This window comes from Rhipicephalus sanguineus, chromosome 6 (genome assembly GCF_013339695.2).
Source record: "Rhipicephalus sanguineus isolate Rsan-2018 chromosome 6, BIME_Rsan_1.4, whole genome shotgun sequence".
Lineage (NCBI taxonomy): Eukaryota > Metazoa > Arthropoda > Arachnida > Ixodida > Ixodidae > Rhipicephalus > Rhipicephalus sanguineus.
Window position 1 is genome coordinate 98,817,924 of NC_051181.1, and position 21,393 is coordinate 98,839,316.

The 21,393-nt window shown below is 47.2% G+C and overlaps 1 protein-coding gene across 3 annotated transcripts in view; it reads right to left on the bottom strand.

Moving 5' to 3' along the window:
* The window catches only part of LOC119396007 (cytochrome b5 reductase 4), a 327,851-nt gene that overhangs the window by 292,389 nt on the left and 14,069 nt on the right, over positions 1–21,393 (bottom strand). For 2 of the 3 annotated variants that reach the window (XM_049416860.1, XM_049416859.1), the window contains exon 1: positions 11,492–11,815. The exons of the other annotated variant lie outside the window; for it this stretch is intronic. In XM_049416860.1, the coding sequence (XP_049272817.1) occupies positions 11,492–11,800 (309 nt within the window). In that variant the 5' untranslated portion in view covers positions 11,801–11,815. Of the gene's footprint in view, positions 1–11,491; positions 11,816–21,393 lie in introns of those variants that run through there. 3 annotated transcript variants of the gene reach the window in all.

The window sequence follows — 21,393 nt, forward strand, 5'->3', positions numbered from 1 at the left end:
TTGCATATAAGACAACTGAGGCTACACTCAACATTCAATTCTTTTGGATTCTCGTAAAAATTAGAGACAGCGTTGAAAACGCTCCTGTGGCTAAAACCAAATATGGTTGCCCCAAATGAAAGAATCACCGGAAGTGACAAATTCAAGCCCAACTTCCGCAGGGGTTCTTCTAGTAGTCTTTTTCTTTGTGTTTTAAATCTTCGGCACGTCAAAAAGAAGTGCTCCAGAGATTCCCTCTCATTACAGTGGAGGCATAACGGTGACTGAGCCAGACCCGACCTGTGAAGGTAAAAGTTCAGTGGTGGGACTCGACAGCGTAGCCTTGTAATTTGTATTTCTTCCTTCCTAGATGAACACCATCTGCTCTTCCAAGGAAACTTTAGCTGTGGGAAATCTGATGAAAACAAAGGAGATTTATCGAAGTTATTGGCCGTGGTACGCTTTTCAAATCTCGCTGCTGTGACATACGCTGACGTGGGCAATACAGACAAAATAGGGCCATCATGGGATGATATTGCCAGTGCATCCGCATATTCATTGAGTGCTAGCCCTCTATGGCCTGGTACCCACACTAATCGAACCAGCCGTACATGCCTGGGAATCATCGAATAGAACGTCTGTATGGTACTCGATAAATTAGGTGCACTTAACGCAGAACAGACAGAGAGGCAGTCTGTTAGTACAACCACTGCTGATAGACACTGGGGCAATTTACTCAATGCTAGGACTATTGCCAGCAATTCAGCCTGGTAAATAGGGGTGAAGTCCGGTAACCGAATCGAGAATGACCAGTCTAGAGAGAATGATACAATTCCCACACCTGCCTTCTCTTCACAAACGGACGCATCAGTCGCTATCACAGTATTAGTTTCTAAAGTGGCCAGATGATCTTCCAAAATGCAATTTAGATATTTATATGGTAAATTTTTCGCGTTCTTGGGATATATATCATCAAATTCAATCCTAATTGTTTCTACAGTGCTGAGTATCTGTACTTCCCAGAGGTGAACTTTTAATGGGTCCAAAAGTCTCTGTGTAAAAATGACCTGGGGGCAACGTAATCTAGACCATTGGTGGTTAAAAAATGAGGCTTGCTGGTTAATGAAGACATACTGTGACCTCCTCTGTGGAGAAGCATAGATTTTTAGGAATGTACGTACTGTTAAAATATGAAATCTTTTGATAAGAGACGGCAGGCGTGATTCTTCGTATAGAATATTGTTTGCAACAAATTTTGGTAGCCCCAGACATAATCGTAATGATTCACGTTCTAACAAAACCAATGGTCGAACTTTATAAGCCGGAGAGCCAGAAAACAAAACGCAGCCGAATTCTAGAATTGGTCGAATGTACATGCAATAAATCATGACGAGCACGTCTCTGCGCAAACCGGCACGTTTATTGCTGAGCCTACGCAGCATCCCTACTGCGCGTGCTCCCTTAGTAGCCATGTTTTCTATATGGGGTCTCCAGTCAAGTTTGTCGGTATAGGTTACTCCTAAATACCTAATTGACTCGACCTGAGGTATCACGGCTTGTCGGTAAAGTAATGAAATTTGCACTGGTACATTTTGTGCGAAAACAACAATTGCACTTTTATTAATATTTAGCGATAAATTAATACCCTCTAGACACGTTTCCAGGCTATTCATATATTTCTGCAGGGTTTGGTAAAGAGTGTGAATGTCTGCTGACGTAGCGAAAAATGCGATATCATCGGCATACACATACACCTGCACGTTCTGCTGTATGGGAATAGAACATAGCAGAATATTAAATAATAAGGGTGATAACACTGAACCCTGCGGGAGGCCTCTCGTTTGCTTATATTTTGAAGAACTGACACCAGATTGCGAGCAATAAAATTCTCTATCCCTCAAGAAAGCATAGACCCATGCCACAAAGTATTCTGGCAGTCCTAAGTTCTGAAGCGAATTTATCAGTTTCACATGCTCCACACTGTCATAGGCTTTGGTGATATCTAAGGTTACTAAAGCTGAATATTGTTTCTGATATCGAGCAAGCTGTATTCTACTTTCTAGATCAACATGTGCACACCAAATGGAACAACCACGCCTGAAACCAATTTGACATGGGCTCAGTGTCATTTTTTCTGACATCCAGCGATCTACCCGGCTATGTAAAATTCTCTCGACGAGTTTTACTAGATTTGATGTGAGTGCTATAGGCCTGATATTATCTAAGGTAAACCCCGCGCCTTGCTTTTTTAATAATGGAATAACTTTTGCAACTCTCCAATCAGCTGGGATCCAAGAATTTCTAATTGAGTGATTCACAATTTCGAGTAGGCCAAGGGGGTATATCTTATGTACTGCTTTTATTACCGACGTCGTGATACCATCAGGACCTGGAGCGGAATTAGGCAGCGTTCTTACCACATTTACTAGCTCAGCAGCTGTGACCTCCTCAAAATCCTCACCCCTCTTAGGGGTATGGGGTTGGTATAAGAGAACAGTCGTAAAGCGACTCTCTAGGCCCTGAGCGATGTCTTCGAGAAAGGACTTCAGTTCACTTGGTGTTGATACTACAGATTCTACGGTTTCAGTACTGGAAGAACTTTCTTGGTTCTCAGAAAGCGAAATAGTGCTTTTCTGTTTGCTGTCTTTGAGAGAAACTCAGAACGTTCACTGTCAAATTTGTCCTTCGCAATGGCAACGGTTCTTTTAAAACTCGCGGCGGCATACTTATAGTCACTCCAGTTGCGAGGGCACTGGTTGAAAAGTAATTTTTTCCATGCAGCTTTTCTTAGTCTATACGCCCGCGAACAGTCCGCATTCCACCAAGGGTTGGTCGAAGCGCTTTTGGAGCTGTGTATAGTGAATTTGGACTTATTCAACGATTCTTTTAGGATGTCACTTAATCTGATAGCGTCTGGTTCCCTATCATCTGCTCGGTTAGATATAGCCACTCGTAGTAATTTTTTTTTTGGCACGGCATGCGTCGTTAACTTCGTAACTTCGGTCACCGTCACAGTGTATACGGGGCTGCAGAGAATGGCGACAGCAGACATCAAAAGCGGGCTAAGCCGTGCGCCCCTGTGTAACATCCTGGCGCGAGGGTTGACCTAAGGGGAAAAAGAAAAAAAAAGAAAAACAGCGGAGCACAGAAACTGCAACGGCTTCGAACGCGCGTGTGTGTAATTTGAGCTTAAAAGCTTCAGCAACGAAGCGTCTGAGGGGAGCCAAAGTTGGTTTCCACCGTAAAAAGTGAGGAAGGAAGCAAAAAAAAAGATACGAGCAGGAGGACGACATCTCAAGTTTAAAGCCACGTTAGATGGGCAGGAAAGCAGCAGCGCGTGCTATGTGATTATTTGAAGAAAAGAAGAAGAGAAAAACAACGGCGACAGTGTAACTCATTTTCCTACGCGCTTACGTACGTGCATTGCTCCTGGAACCTAAGTCCACGCACTGCTCAAAATGAGGAGTTGAGTTAAAGGAGTGCTGACACGAACGTGAAATATTTTCGCGTTGTTTCTGTGGATCAAGGACGTCCCGAGATGAACGAATCCGACACATTAAAATTCGGCAGATTCCAGGCCTGGAATCGGTTTCATGCGAAGCAGTCAGCGAGTGGTCGTTTATGCTGCATTTTTTGGCTTTGAGCCAAGCGTTACGGGGTGGATTTTCGTAAGTGTAGTACTCGTGTGAACATCGTGGGCTTACCAGGCACGTCGACAACACCGGCGTTTAAAGGGTAACGTATGGTCTGTGCTTCTAACTACTCGATTCTTTGCCGACACGAAAGGAAGGGAAAAAGGAGAGGGAGGAAAGGCATATGTTAACCTGTTACGGGTATTCTACCCAGCACTGACCCAGAGTAAGCATGCGCCCGAGAGATCTGAGGATATACATCTATCCCTATACACGAGGATGGCTTGGTGGGCTAGTTGGTATTGCATCTTAGAAACGTTACAGCGCACACAGACTGGGACAAGTGAACAAAACACAAGACACAGCGCTGTGCCTTGTGTCTGTAACCTAGGACTTCTACGTTTCCCCGGCCACCCATATTGCAACTTTATAACGGCTCACTGTACCCTTTTAACCTTAACTGAGAGGCGCAGAGTTCGCTCGAGCCAAGGGTAAAAGCAAGAGGGATGCGTTTACCCGCGTTTGTGTACACTCACCGGCGCCAGGTTTTTCGCGAACTATGCCACCACCGAAATCTATATCTCATAGAAGCGACTGAGTATCATAATAATATATACTCGGGTGTATACATAAACGAAGTGAAGACCTATTCAAACGTCCACCAATGTAAGCAGAGGATGACGTAAAAGGGAACTGAAGCCCCAATGAAACGTGCGCTACTTCGGCGCTACAATAATCGAGGTTGCGAGAAAAATTCTCAAAGGGCTTGCCAGCGCCAACGTTTGTGAATGCAACTCTGTGCTTCAAGTCAGAGATATTGTCGGGAGTTAGAAGTTAACCAAACGTCGTCGGTGGGCCTATTGGCACAGCGGACCCGGCCGGGCCTTACAAAAATATATGTAGACAGTCTATAAAGCCCATTTTTAGACAGTGTATAGACTGTCTACATACATTTTTGTAAAGGGGGGGGGGGGGGAGAGAAACACAAACGAGGCAGTGCGGAGTTGCACGGGTCGGGCTGTCTTTGAAGTCAGAAAAGCACAGATCAAAAGCAGTTTCGCAGACAAACTAGTGAGGCTATAGTGAAAAAGGTCTCGGCGATCACTGCAGTGGAAGTAGCGTAACGGAAACATAGAAGGTAAAGCACCGTGCTCTTTTTTTTATGGTTATGAGGTTCTCCAAGCTGCAATGAATTGTTAAAAATAAATACGCACAGTCGTCAGCAAGCTCAACTCGAACGCTTCTCTGCAGCGTGTCCTGAGACGATCGATTATTATTATTATTATTATTATTATTATTATTATTATTATTATTATTATTATTATTATTATTATTATTATTATTATTATTATTATTATTATTATTATTATTATTATTATTATTATATACATGAACAAGAACACAGAATAAATAGGGAGAGAGCAGGCTGAAAACTGCCACCGAGAGGGGCACAACTCCTGCCTACGCTCTTAATCAGATCCCGGTGAACGCTGGCTATATCCAGGAAACCAGACGAAAAATATCCGGTTTCCTGGCTGTATCTAGCACTTTAAGCGGGACCTGATTAAGAGTGTACTCTTTCGGGAGGAGATAGAGGAAAGAAAGACGCGAGGAGAGAAAAAGGAAATAAGATAGCAACGCACCACTGTAATTCTTTATCATTCCTACGCGGGATCGATTCTCAAAGAACGAGCCGCTCAGGTTTTCTCGCGGCTTCTTTTTTCGACTTAGTCTCTGCTGCTATTTTTTAACGACGATACAATAGAAGCACGCTCGGCGTGAAAATATCGCCTGGTCGCCGCGTGCACATCGAGCTCTGAGTTTTCTCTCCAAGAACGCATGAACAATCAGCTGTAACATTTGCATAAGTCCCCCGGGTGTGCTTACGGTCCGTCTGCACGACCATGGCGCTCGTTTCCCTTATTATTATTTTTTTGCATTATTCTCTAGACAAGATTTAGAATGCATAACAAATTTCACTGATTACAATTTCGTAACCGTGCGCGCGAATGCCAGTTTCCGCCGGTATAACATTAAAATAGTTCCTTCCGTAAGGTGCGCGCCAGCAATATATGCGAACTGTGATCAATTCAGGTAGTGTAATAAATAATCCCGCTTGATTCTATGGCACTGTTATCATCTTTAAACGGCTGGATGCGCGACCTCGTCGATAACACGGGCAGGGGGCGCCACTCTGCATGATTACTGATATACGCCGAATAAAACTAGTAGCATTAAAATAATAATAATTGTTGGGGTTTTTGCGTCCTAAAACCATGACATGATTATGAGAGACGCCGTACCGAAGGGCTCCGGCAGTTCCGACCACCTGGGTTTTTTTTTAACGTGCCCCTGTATGTAAGAACACGGGCCTCTAGCGTTTCGCCTCCATCGAAATGCGGCCGCCGCGGCGGCGGTTCGATCCCGCGACCTTCGGGTCAGCTGTCGAGCACCGTAACCACGAGACCATCGTGGCGGGTGTATAGTATTAAAATGGAAGCATTGCACCATCTCCCCCAAATCACTAACGCCCTATATACCGAATTTCAAAGCATTTTCTCAAGCCCGAATCGAGTAAACGAAGCAGCGGCTACCTGATTCGCACAAGCGTTCGAAACGCATCGGCCAGCAGAAACTGCGTAGTGCTCATGTTTTTTTTTTCTGTTTCGATATTCTCTACTACAAGCGACGCGGGAGCTTAAAGCCAAGACGCTGGAGAAAGACACGAGGCCGAACGAATGGGCAAATCTTCTTAGCGTGTCACATAATGGCGACAGAAAAAAAAAATGGTACACGCGCGAAGGCCAGGAATTTCGGATTAAGCCGGCGTGTGCCTACGTTTAATCAGGCCAGCGGCGCTGCCATTCGACTTCTCACTCCCCCCCCCTCCTCTCCTTCTCTGAACTACGAGCCCCAGACGACCTACCCCCCATCCCCCTTCCTAATTCTTTTCCCTCTTTGTTTCCACACACCTGGCTCGGTTAATCTTCTTTAGCGTAGCTTCACAGGCGTTGGAGCGGATCGCCAGGCCTGTGCCTCGAAGGAAGACTTCAGGGCTAAAGACGGCGCAAAGTACACATAACCTAGTTAAGGGCACGGGCGCGGCGTTAAGTCTACAGAATCCAGAGTTTTCTTTCTTTTTTTTTCCTCAGCGAATGCCGACTAAGGATATAGTATCGGTATATTCTCGTGCAAAAACGATGTGGCACAGTGTGGCATAGAAAATTACGACTGCACTTAAACTACAACCGAACGACGCTTTTAACCTAATGTTGCGTTACACGCTCGGCGCATGGTTCTATCGACTTTAAATATAATAGTTGTCAGTAACACTTCGGAAACAATTTCCGCTGGTAAGGTGTCTGCAATATACCTTGAGTACAATACAGTTTTCTAACAAGAGCGCACACTGCAGCTCCTACATAATACTAAAGAAAAAAAAAGTGAAATTCGGGCGAGTTTCTTATATTCCTTATTTGTCGAATGTAACGTAAAAGACGGCGACAGAAGTAAGAATGAGAACCGGGAAGGCGCTAGTCTTGTCCTCTTTATTTGTATCACACGCTGTCTTCCGCGCTTTTACGCTAAAAATTTTCGTAAGAGAATATTTCAGCCAATCACGATGCAGGACATATATCATTAGCAAAGCCGACTGACCATTGGTAAAACGCACATACGAAGAAGTTGTGAATTCAGACCCCGGAGCATTCAAGGAAACTGATTGGTTCCTTGAATAGTACCGCTGTATCACACAACTGCATAACCAAGCTTAGCATGAGAGAGAACTGAGCTAGTTGGTACGTACTCAAGTTAAACCACTGGGTGTGCAAACACGGGCGCAAGAGGGAAGTCTATAGACACTACAGACGCCGACTAACAACAGTTGTTAGTCGGCGTTTTTGGTGTCCTGACTTCTCTCTCGTGTCCGTGTTTACACGCCCAGTCTGTTAACATGCAAAACTATGTTACTCCTACAACCAAAAGTTGTTACACCAATGCAGCGCATGCTTACACAGATAGTCAAAGCAATGTAAGAAAACTCATGGTTCGAATAATAAGACGTTTCAAAGCGCGCACGTTGCCATCGTTCCTCAAAAATAGCGCCTCAAGTTTCCGGTGGAAGGCGCGCAAAACTGGTTTGCATAAGCACGAACCACCAATGCACGTATAGGCCACCAACAGACAAATTTACGCGTGACCGCGTCGGGTCCCTATCAAAACGCCGAAAATCAAAAGGCAGAATTAATAAAAGGCCGAACGTCGGAACGACGAGAAATTGAAATGCGGAAAAATTGAAATGCCTAAAAAGCGAAATGCCGAAAAATCTAAACGCCGAAGTGACATAACGCCGACACCACGTGAAAAATAAATGACGCGCTTTGTGACTACCGCTTGTTCGTTTTCCGCCGTGTCACTGTCCACTGACACGAACCTATAGCTGTTCAACTTGTTCTGCAAAAGCACCAGTATCAGCATATTAAACCGATATAAAATTTCATATTTTTGTATCTGTTGTAAAGGTAGGCATGCATATCAATTGCAGAGGATGGCTCTTATGGGTCAGCAAAAAAAAAAAAAGCAGCGCTGTCCAGCGTTCGGAGTACAAAAGCAGCAGCAATGCGCGGCAGTTATTTCAATGGAAATGGAAGAAGACGCTGTTGTGGTGTGCTCCCAGAAGGGAAAAACAAAACTTAGCTGCAAAGACGGTTATGTTTACGTGCTTGACAAAAAAGTACGTTCCAGACACTACTGGAGGTGCGAGAAGCGAGGCGAATGCAATGCTAGAATGACCACCGACCTTCCTGGAGACTCACAAGGTCGTCTCGAAAAAAGTGACCCATGCAAGCCATGCTCCGGATGTCTGTAGAGTGACAGTTCTTCGCACTCAAGAGCGGACCAAAGCTCTGGCGGCGGCCTCGGGCGAGGCCCCCGTGAAGATCGTGCAGCAAGTCACGGCATGTGTACCAGCGTCTTCAAGGCAACACCTTCCAAGTGATCAAGCCTTGCGTCAGATTGTAAGAAGGAAAAGGAAAGCGGACTGCCCACACGAGCCGTCTGCCGTGCAAGAGCTCATCGTCGAGGGCGAGTTCCGCACAACCTTAGATGGCCGTGAGTTTCTGCGATGCGACTGCACCAGCCCAGATGGAGCTCGACTCCTCATTTTTTTCACGGACGAAAACATCAGGAAACTGAACGACGCTCCAATCTGGCTCATGGACGGAACATTTAAGACTGTGTCGCCGCTCTTCGAACAGTTATACACAATTCACGGTTATCTTCATGGCCATGTGTTCCCTTTTGTTTACTGCCTAATGACTCGACGAACCCAGATGGCGTACGAGGCGCTCTTCGAGAAAGTACTGAACTTCGCCGCAGATATGGGACTTGCACTAAACCCAAAAAATGTGAGTACAGACTTCGAACTGGCTGCAATCAACGCTATTCGGACGTTGCTCCCGTCGTCGGACGTGCATGGTTGTCTGTTCCACTTGTGCCAATCATGTATGGAGGAGAGTGCAACACCTAGGGCTGGCAGTGCTCTACAAAAATGGTGTAGATGGCTTCGCCATCAAGGCGAGGCAGCTCGCAGCGCTTTCGTTCTTGCCCACCGAAAAAGTAAGAGATGCCTATGCGTCCTTGAAACCACTCTTCCCGCAAGAAGCCTCTGACTTGCTGCGATGGTGGGAGGACAACTACCTGCTCGGGAAATCACGCCGCCGTGTTGCCGGAGGTAACTCCACCGTGATCACACGTAGTCCACCGATATTCCCGCCATCTCTTTGGAATGTGCTTGCCCTCACTCGGGACGGATTTCCAAGAGGCAACAACGCCGTTGAGGCATGGCACCGACGATGGGAAATATTGGTTGGCGCACAACACGTAAGCGTCTTCCGCCTCATCACCACCATGAAAAGGGAGCAGGCCAGAGTCGAAGACGACATCGAGGGAGCGATCAGAGGCCAACCCCACCGCTTACACAACAAGAAGCAGAAGTTACGTGAAAGTCGTTTGGCAGCTGCTCTGGCCAACCGGGACAATGTGGATGTTCTAAGTTTCCTACGAGGCATTGCACACAATGAACAATGAAATATATTCCTCTTTTCGAAGGGCTGATGAAAAAAGGGCGAAAGCGCATGCATTATCGTACAAAGCCAGCGGAACCTTTATCTTGCCAAGAAACATTATCTTCCGCTATAGCTGGGTGATGTCGGCATTTTGATCTTTCGGTGTTTTGATTGTTCGGCATTTTAAATTTTCGGCTTTTTATAGTTTCGGCGTTTTGAATATTCGGCGTTTTAAATTTCGGCATTCCGATAATTCGTCATTTTGATTTTCGGCGCTTTGAATGCCACCCGACCGCGTCTTGTATTGCAAAAATTGCATGTTCACAGCGGAGGTAATTAACAAAATGAAGGAGCAAACAGAGGAAAGGCTCATTACGCGTATGACATCTGACCTGACATCAGTACATATTTGCGAACAGGAGCCCAGGCAATCAAGCTCCTATATATGAGCCCACTATGGGCCTATGCAATCGACGCGACGGTACACATGAAGCGATCGGCCACAGCATATACACATCGTGAGCGCTGCAACTCAGCAGCCGTGCAGCACTGCGTGCGTGCAAACTAAGACCGGCGTCGGATACAAACGACACGCGATGACGACCCGGAATTCCGCCACAAAGCCGAGAAGCCTCGCGGATGCTTCGTTCACTGCTATAGGAAATGTCTAACCTCGTTCGCACGTATACGTGTATTTCCTGGGGGCGCTGGCCGCGATCGGGCGCGGTTATTCCTGCACAATGTTCCGGGAGGAGCCTTCAATGACGTCGCACTGTGCCCGACGGAATGCTATCTGTTCCGACGGAACGGCGGAACAGAGTGCAGAGGATTCGACGTTAGACATAGCTTTGTATACATGTGCTAAGCCTTCGACCGTGTCATTCCTTCATCGCGCATGCAGTCACATTATCCATTCATATCATTCCTTTCGTATCTATGAACTTGATAGTGTGCCCCCGGGTCGCAAGTACAACACGCACACTCCGGTCCAAATTTATATGTCGCCAGATGGCAACGCGATACAACTGCGTTCAAAAACAAAACTGATCACAATAGGATCCCGCGAACACAGTGCCAGTTTTACTAGCAACGACCACAGACCTCAGCAGTTTAATGGTTCTCGCATGCACAACGTCAGCGTGCGGAGTGACAAATCACAGCACGGCGCTCTGTCAGCCTCACAAGCGCGACACACTAAAGCAAACCGTATATCGATAAAACCGGGCAATCCAAATCGACCCACGTCCTCTGCGGTAGCGTGTTTGACGCCTTGTGTACGCGGCGTGACATCCTACTAGAAAGCCAACTAAGGCCTCAACTAATTTCCCTATAGTATCCAGTGGATGCGTTAGAAAGGTGCAAAGAAATGCACAAACGATGCGCCGATAACATTAAGAATCGTTTGCAAACGGTCGCAATTACAATTCCGGCGACGGTTCGGGTTCGAATCCCGACACCGAACGCGCTGAAAACCTGTCGGGGTATTTCGCGCCAAAACGGGCGCGCGCTGCAGCCGACTGCGCGAAAGCCAAGAGCACGTGCGCTTCGAAGCTACGCGCGCGAGCGCGAAAGCAATGACCAGCGTCCAACATTTCCGTTCGAAGAACGCGCAAGACAACATGCTAGCATGATTGGGAACACCGCCAAGCGAGCCTATATCGGTATTCCAGCTATAAATCCCGAGCATTCGTCTTGACAGTGATCAAACACACTCTCACGATGCACATGCAAACGCGCAGCCGGGAACGACACCGATGGGTTTCGAGTGTACGCAAGGCGGGGCGGTATAAGGCCCGTTCTCGGGCTGCAGCCCACCTTGACAGCGGGTGTCCCAGGCGTGGTGCCGCCGGCGCGCTGCTGTGCTGCAGGAGGACGGGTGAAACAGCGAGGCGAGCGAGCGCCGCGCGAGAATGGCCCGCGACAGAGCAAACACACGGCACAACACGCACACACACGAGGTGAACGGAGCCAGCTCCTGCCTGCTGCGTCCCGAAAACCGCTTCCCGGCGCGTGCGAGCGTGCGTGTGTGTGTTGATCGCCCGCCGCCACCGCGGCAGCCCAGGCGGCGGCCCCAGGCCCGGCAGCGGCGCGTCGTGAACACACAGAGCGCCCCCATCCGGCCATTTCCTTCTTCCCTACGCACCCTTCTCCCCTTTTCATTTGGGCCCCTCGCTCTCATCCCGTACGTGCAGTGGCATACCCCTTCGGCTCCTCTATTCTCTCCCTCTGGAAAGAGGACGTGTTTCGTCCTTTTTTCCCGCCTTAGCGCTATCCCGCGTCGTTCCCGATATTTTCCCTCCTCGTCTAGGCTTTTTGTCTTTCGCACGGCTCGCTCGTTTTATTGCGGCACTTTCCTTTCGGTTCCCTTTATGCTCCCTTTTTTTCTCTCTCCCTCTTAGTCTTCGTCATTCTGCGCGGGGCCTCCCGGGGAACTTCTCATCACTATTTCACGTTTTCTTATCGATCCATCATTCATTTTCTTTCCTTCTTTTTTTTTTCGAACACTGCAGTACAGGTACGTCAAGTCGCCTTTCTTTGTTCGTTTGTCAGTTATAATGGACTTTACCTGCTGAATTCTCTACGACTTGCCTTACTTTAGCTTTTTGAGCGCTAGAGCCGGGCTTTCGCGGAGAAAGAAAGAATATAAATGGCCTGAGGCCTGGGCAATACGTATGGTCCAATGTGCAAGGTTCAGCGGCGAATCTCCATAATGGACTGAAGGTATTTTCAACCTTAGCGCGTGACCGTACCCTGCCATCGGGTAACGTACCCGCCATATAGAATGGCAAGTCATCTCAGACTCCTCTGAGTTCTGCGCATTCCCACACAAGATGATGCGCGATTGCACTTGCATAATCTGTGTACGCACGCCATTTCCTTTGCGGAGCGAGGTGATACCGGGCTGCCGTAGTCCCAGCATTGCCGCCGCAGGATCTTTATAACGCGACTAAGCTCTCCATAATGATCTAAAACGTACCGGGGCAATGAGACGCGTGCCACCTTGTCCATCTTGATCATCGTCGGCACGCTAGCAGTAAAACAAAACGACTGCAGAGGAAAAAAAAAGAAGAAGAAAGGCTTGCATGCGCCTTATAGGGCTCTTAAACACCAGCAATCATCGCAGTAGCAGCAAACGAAAGCTTAACAAGAGGGCGAGTGGGTGGAAGTTAAAGGGACACTAAAGAAAAAAATGATTTTTCTCGTATCAGTAAATTACTTTTCCGCAATACCAAAATCACCACGCTTGCCGAGAGAAGAAGCTTGGTAAGCGAGAAAACGCGCAAAATGAAAATGAAGGTGGCGACGCCACCTTGAAGTTCCCGCCCCAATCGCCGTGATATCATAGATTTTGATGGCGTCTACTATAGGGCCTACATAGTCCTATTCGGCAAAAATCAAGTTCATCATCAACTGAGGGGGCCAGAGACATAACCTACCAAGTTTCAGGAAATTTCGTTGGGCCAATGACGCCAAAATACGAGAAAGACACTTTAAAATCTGCGACGTCGCGTGCGGAGATTTCGGAGCGAAATTAAACATTCAAAATTTGACCTTCGTTTTCTCTTGTATTACTAAACCAAAGGTGGTGAAATTAACGGCAGTAGAGTTTTTCAAAGTAAAATTGATCAGTCTAAACTGATTCATTCTTTCACTTCAGTGTCCCTTTAAGCTAGAGCAGAACGTACTACACGCATACCGCCGTTCGTTTCGCAATATCCGAGTTGACGCGGCAGGTGGAGGCTGTGTCACACAAGCAAGCTGTCACATCCCGTCTGAGCTGTTTTTCCAAGCCCGCGCTTTAAGCGAGGTCAACGGGGTTATGGTTTCCGTTATGTAACTATGTGTGTGCACGTCAGTTGACGGGATTGCAAAACCACGTGGTCTCGCGCACGTTTTCGGATTGCTGACGCGCCCTTACTATTTCAGGGAAGTGCGTGTGTCTCTGGGTGTGCTTTTACTGTCTTCACCTGCTTTCCTTTAGTCGTGCGCGCAACTTCGCATATGTCCGTGATGTCTGAAGTGTCTCCAGTGTTCCTTGTGCTGTTGTCTTGTTTGGCTGCGAAGTGCAGCAATCGGGGCACCGATAGAGGCAGAAGCCTCTGCTTTACGGACCGATAAAATAAAGAAACAATTCAGCCGGTTTAAGGCCGCCGCCATATAGTTTCGCATTCCAAAATAATGTGCTCAGATTAGCCTAACCATGCCAACCTCACGACGATTAGCCGCTGCTCGATGCGATCACAACGCACGATATACCGAGATCGACACTGTACAGCGCAAGAGAAAAAAATCGCATGTTCTACGCGCAAGTAAAAGCATGCAAGCGCTGGGGACGAACGCGGCTGACGCAGAGATGAAACGAGCCGGTCATCTCCGTCGCACGAAGGGTGCATGCGATAACATTGTTCCGCGTGCGAGGCCTGTAGTCGATGGCCCCTCAAGCAGAGAGAAAACGCCCCAACCGTCTTTCGCCAGGCGAAGGAGCTTCAGTGGGGAAGGGGGGGGGGGGCTGCGTCGTTCGAGCAGCCGCTGCGAACATTTGCTAATAAGGGCGCGATCGCAAGCGCTATCTCACAGACATCAGGAGACGGCTTGTAAGCTTGCTGTGCTCTCACCGTTGATATCGCATTCAAAGGACAGACGACACGAAAACCGCTTCGTTCCCTGTAGCTGCCGTATTCCCTTAAACCAGTGTTTTGTCGAGTTACGCGATATCGGATCCAAAAGAGTTAGCTGCTAGCCTTGCTTCGTATAACATTCTCTCGTGAATTCGCGACATCCGGCATTTGAGTCAGTCAGTGATGACTGCTGGTATGACAAGTTCATGATGGACTTCCGCTCATTTTATGGCGAAAAAAGTCTTCGCAGGCGCTTGCCACCTGAAGATAAAAGTGACGACATTTGTCTCATGACAGCGAAGACGACGATGTCGATCCTCATGCACAAGCACGAGTGTCTTCATCGAGCAGTGAGGATGAACACGAAGATGTGGTAGACCAGCCAAGCTAGTGCCTCTTCAAAACATGCAGTGCGGTTGAAAAAAAAGACTGTCAAGAACAGCGGGAAGTGCCACACTAGAAAACAGCTCATCCTCAATGTGACACTGTCCGAGCTCGTATATTGAATATTTCAAGGAATTTTTATGACACCTTCACACCACACAAACAGAGCAATCTGTTTGCGACGCAGAAAAATCCGAACAAAGGACTGGCTCTGTCTCGTGGTGAGCTAGATCTATTTCTCGGTGCCGTCACACTCGATGTCATTCTGTCGGCTCCCAAGAAGTCGGCTATACCGGGCGGCGGAGTCTAGGGCACACAGGGTGGCCGACACGATGTCACGTGATTGGTAAGAGGAAATAATGTCAAACTTGCATTTACCAAAAATGACGACGCCAAGTTACGGTCGCCCTGAAGAGATCCCCTTCATTGATGCGGCGATGCCGTACTTGCGTTGCATTGAACATATTGAGCTACTTATTGGCTTAAGTGCCGGTTGTCGCGAATTCGCGACATACCTAAAAGTATGCATTAACGTTGCATTTTGGATAATACAACTGCTGATTTAAGTTAAGGGTGCTATTTAAAGCTGAAAAATGAAAAACAAATTTTTTCCTTCGGCGCTTTCATAATTCAGGCATTAAAGGGCTAATGTGTTGCTATCGCATTCGTTGCTTCGCCAGCTCTCGCGACCGCGCCCTTGATCAAAGCTCGCAGTTGCTGCTCGAGTGACGCCCAAAAGGGGCCATTTCATGCTCCTTCTCCCGACGAAAGACGATCGCGGCGTTTCCTCTCTGCTTGAAGAACCATCGATGGCAGGCCTCGCAGGCGAGGCGATGTTATCGCGTGCGTCCTGTATTCGTGCGACGGAGACGGCCGGCTCGTTTCATCTACACTTCAGCCACGTTCGTGCCCAGCGCTCGCGTGCTTTTACTATATAGCGCGTAAAACACACGATGCACGGGGCGATGTTACGATTTAGACTTTATACGGAACATGACGGCGACGACAAAAACCCGCCATATAATTGCTATCACCACAAAATTCGATCCGATCCCTGAAACAGTGTAATGCGCGGTCGTTTGAACAAAGGGGAGTTATACGTGGTAGGGCGCCTACATGTGCTGCCTTATTTGCCCGACAGGCACATGATCATCTTCCGCTGCAAAGCACGCGGCGGAAGATGAACACTTTAACAGCCTATAATCAAGCCCCGATTCGCGAACGGCATCGCATCATACAGCGTTATTAAATGCGCGCTTTTTGTGTTTGTTTGTTTGTTTGTTCTTTGTTTGTTTGTTACGCTTAACGCCTCGTGATTGGACACGACGAAAGACAGCGTGAACGGCGGCGCCCCCGCGGCATTTCAATTTGAGAAGTGCGCACGACTGCACTCAAAACCCCTTCGAGCGCGGCCACAGCGCCGCGCTAACCGGGGGCGTCGTTCCCAAAACAAACGCCTTCCCGCTGGCGGCTCTTCAACGCCCGCGCGGTTATTACCGCGAAACCGACGTTCAGCCGAGGTCGCATAATGTAGTGTCAAGGCTCGCGGCCTTCTCCTCCGGTCGCGTTATTGATTGCGGTGTCCGGGAAAAAGGCGGGAAAACGGGTGCCACCGCCACCGCGGGCTGACTGGCTGGCTCGGTATATTGGCGACGCGCACGCACGCGATCGCGGAACGCTACAGCTGCGTGATAAACAACAGTTATCCGCGTGGTGAGAGCGAACAGAGGCGGCGAGAGAAGGAAAGGATGTAAGCGCTCTAATAACCAACCCGTCGCGCGTCTATAGCTTGCCTGGCAAACCGTTGTATAGGGGAACCGCAGCAGCTGACGGCAGCGGCAGGCCTCAGTATCGACTGAGGGCCAACGGGACTGTTGTACATAGCACGCGAGCCATTGGCCACAAACGTGAGGCGCAGAAAAGGGTCACACAGCGGCATCCTGCCTGCGCAACGTCACTCGCTTTGGACGTATCCAGGCCCGTTACCAGGGAGGGGGAGGGCCTAGGGTCCTCCCCCCCCCCCCGAAATTTTGGTGCAGTACGTGCTCTTACCAAAAATAAATAACGCAAATAGGTGTTTTTCTCAAATAGTCAAGGTTTTCAGCAAGTGCCCCCCCCCCCCCCCCCGAAAAAAAAACGGTGGCTACGGGCCTGGACGTATCACAAGCGAACTTTTAAAAATGCTGTTTTGATTTAGCGGTAACGACGAGAGCAATGCGATAGCATTACCTTTAATTACTCCTAATTAACTGCAATTACACTGATAACCAACAGTATAACATAGATTAGGCAAGGTTAGGTAAGTGCTGGATTATGCGACTTAATATATACATTGCTAGAAACAACCGGCCAGTTTCGCACAAGCTCAGAAACTTCAACTTTGCCGATCCTTGGCGGCATACCAAATGGTTTCAGAGAAGGCGAGTGCGTATCAATATAAAAATCACGATCATCATCGAAATCATCATAAGGTTAATCATCATCATAGATCAAAAACGAATACAAACTATACCTACCGATGTAGCCTATATCACATAGTGGTCGGTCCCGTAAAACATGTTTAATATTACCATGGCCTCCGAGATTAGCCGGCGGCGCGCACGGCGCACCGCGCCGGCTAATCTCGGAGGCCATGAATATTACAAACAAGGTTAAGCATGCAAGCAACTAAAAACAATTTTACTGAAAATTTAACAAGCCATGTACAATCCGGCGCACTGTTAAAGGGAACGTGCAGTTTCGTTTATGCCGTAACTATCGCTGAGGCATATAGGGCATTTTCACAGGCCCACAAGGAGTCCTTGTGCAGCAACATTACGTGACAACAATTAAATCAACGGCGAAAATATATTAGACATGCGACTTTCCACGGCGCGAGCAAAGCAACAATGCCATACACGTCGGTAGGCGATAGATGCATCACAGAAGTGTCAGTTCAAAGGCGGTGAACGAGCAAATTTCCATGCCTAAAACTTGAGAACGATAATCGGTGTCGATTACGAACGTGCCGAAATACTAATTGCCTTCTGCTCATAAAACCATGAGAGCCTGAAATTTCGAAAGGTAGACCGAAAAAAAAAATTAGAAAGCCAAAGCCACATGAAAGTTTTAAGCCACAAGGAGGAAGATTACAGAAAATAACTGACGTAATATTCCAATTCACTTTCGTGGAAAAAGGTACAAGGAGATTGCTTCACTAATAATTGGTTCATGAGCGTAATTCGAAACTGAATCCTCCACTGGCAGGAAAAGAAAATGGGCCCACTTATTCGCTCACCTCACGAATGATTGCACTCCTACGTAATTCGAGATTGAATCCTCGACTGGACGCACTTAACCACGCGCTTCATGAACAATTGGCTTTCTAGTAATTCGAAATTCAATACTCGACTGGCAGGGGAAAAAAAGGACGCAATTATGCACGGTGCGCAAAAGAGAATGCGATTAATTTCACAAATTCTAGTCGAACTACTACTGGCTGACTACAGAGTAACAGAACGCGGATGGGCGAGTTGGCTCCCTACGAATATTCATACTTTGGTTTGCGCAAGCAACGGTGGGCCGAAGGAAACACACATTACACCAGCGCTAGCGTCGCTTCCATCCTTCGTGCTCGTGCTCGTCGCCCAACCCAAGGTATGAATGCTAATAACTATTGGCGGCGCAAGGAAGAAAAAAAAAACCAAGATTTTGTGACCAACAGTGAGCGCTTCATCTCACAGATATATGAGACGCATTTTGTAATAATACGGACTGCCCCATCGGTAGCTCGACATCTAAAGGAGATTCGGTCACAGCAAGAGCTACAATGCGTACGGAAAGTCATATACTCAAAATGCGCGACCGCATTAAACGTATACTAAGTTATCCCACGACAATTGTCAGTTGGTAGCCCTAACGCATAGGCCAGCACCTGGTATCTCATAAATAAATTTTATAAAAACTAACGCCGCTCCTCTACTGTGAAGCCTGAGGAAGTGCGTACCACGGGCCACCCAGCGGTTCCCGTTCGTAGAGTTCCCACTGCTCCGTTAACCAAACCGTCGATGACGCCAATCTTTGGGGTATACGCATGTAGGGTTACCCCAGCATAAGTAGAATCTTGCAAGGGAGATTCGCAAACACTGCGTGCGATGTGTGCGCAACTTTTTGCTGCGCTTTATTGACTTCCTGCTTGTTACGGCAGCTGAGATATGTGTCGTCTGCAGCGATTTCCGTCAGGCAGTTTCCCCATTCCGATGTAGCGCCGTAGAGAGCCGGTGAGAGGAGAAATCGTGCGCTAAGCTAGGCGGTGGCGCCCTCTCTTGCGCGGCGTCGGAGTTAGCCGCATGTTTCCGAAGCGTTTTTAGCGATTTCAGGTTAATTATGGCACTTACGTTCTTGGTTACTTCGGTTGATTATATTACTTCAGACCCCGTTCATTAATTTTAACCCGGTTTTGAGCATTTCTAGCCCTGTTAATTAAGGCCTCTTTTGAGCGCTTTACTGGGAGCGTGACCACGCGGCATGAGTTCCATGGATCGACGACAAGCCGGACCCCTAAAGTGCTACGCAGTGCAAAAAAATTTAAGGTTGAATGCGGTTACATCAAGCTTGCAAAGCGATAGCAGCAACTACCGCGGAAAGCATTTGCGGTCTGTGCCTTCTAGTGAATCTTTAAAGCGAACACCAAGAAGAAACAATAAATAAATTCTCGCTACTAAAATAGCCTTTCACAACTTCATTAACGTTAACTTCGTACTACACTGCAGGTTAAATATTCGAAGACAGTCTTAATCCTGTTTCCATTTCTCTCTCTCTCTCTCTTTTTCCTTAGCGTGCCAAGACAGTACGAACTCGCAGACTTCAAAGTCAATTTTCGTACTTCGGTTTTCTGGTCCACTAAAGATTCCTGAAACCTTCAACCAAGTTCGGTCCATGGCTCTTTTAAGATGCAATACGGTTCGTTTTTTAAGGATAAAGTAATTGAGCACAGCGCTAAGCAGGCTTCGTCAAAATCAATTAGGTCGCAGCGAGGTGGAGCGAGAACATTAACGCAGCGTGATCAACCACAACCATCTTTTTTTTTTAATGTCCTGCTCTGGCTTTTACAGATACTTTTTAAATGGTAAGATCCGCTTTTTTTTTCGCATTGTAGTATGCTAGAAGCGTAATTTATTAACACCGATCAATGCGTTTCTCTTACTGTCCTTTTAATATAACGACTAGCTCGTGACTTCAGGCAACAGGAACAGTAGTGCTGTTGCCGACAGCGCGCGTGAACTCATTACCATAGAACGATTGTTCTAGCCTAAAGCTTTTCCAGCCTACAACAGGTTAGTCTCTATAATTACACAATAAAATAGAATGTTCATTACAGATATTGACTGTTTTAAACGACGCGCTGTGTTCTTGAAAGAAGAAAACCGCCTGCTAAAATACGTATATAAGCCGGTTGTTATTACGTTCAGCTTTGGATTTAAAAAAAAAAAACGTAAATTAATGGTAGCGATACGAACGAACTCGTTCAACTTTTTGTTAGGCCTGGTACTGAACTTCTTAAAATGCCTCTGTTTCGCATTAATCACCGTACTAGTGTGACGTATCATCTTACTGGTTCGCTAAGGAACTGGGTTCACGTTCAGCGCAATGTTCAAGGTTTCGTCTTCATTCTCGATATCGCCCTACAACGAGTGCTTGGCAGCTTTCAGTAGGCATCACATGTTACTGGTAAGTGAAGACGCCTGCATATGCATCCGCGTCACTGCAGTGGTAAGCGACGCTTATATACCTGCAAAACCTTAAGTGAGCGAATTCTCGACCGGTGGCTACTAATCGATCCATGTGCGAATACAACTATTCTTCCTCCGACCCCCAACCCCTTCCCCCACATCTCTTTTCAGCCTTACATCCCCTTCCCCCGGTAGGTAGAAAACTGAACGCACACTTTGTTAAAGGGACCCTGAAACATTTTTGACGACCTTTACAGGCAGAGTTGCCAGATGCTGCCGAGCTAACAAGCAAATAACCATCACAAAAGAAGCCCCCCCAAAAAACCGGCGCGACTTTTGCGAAGAAGCCCAAAAGAAGCGAAAATTTAATGAATTTTCCCCCCACCCTTGAAGATATTTTTAATTATAATGAAAAAAATGTCACTCAAATACGAAGGAGAGATGAAAAATCCCTTTAGTTATTTTTTTTTTACAGCGAGAATATGCGAAACTATGAACGAAAGCAAACTTTTACTTTTTATCATTGTCTCCAGGGTAGTCTACATTTGTTTAAATGCACGTTTGCCAGTGCATGATTGACGTTGCTTGTTGATTCCTCTAACGTATGTTTGACTTCAACACTCAACCACTCAAAGTCACCGACAAACGCGCTATTAGAGGACGACAAGCGCGCTATTGGTGAACGTGATAATCACTAAACTAGCTATATTTGCCGGGAAAATGCAAATAAGGCCAAAAAACGCGCCAAGCGACTGGAAAATTCTACAAGCGACTCCGCGAAAAAAGAAGCCCAAATCCGCTTATTTTAAGCGGAACTGGCAACTCTGTTCACAGGTCAACTGAGCCATTGCCGTAGGTCATTCGGATCGTTAGCAAATCGACTTGCAAATCGGATCGCTAGCAAATCGCATTATACGCCATTTGTGTAACTTATAAAACGTTAACAACGTGCGGGTCACGATGTATCGCAGCGCACCGGCCCAGCGTGTTTTCAGCCGCTACA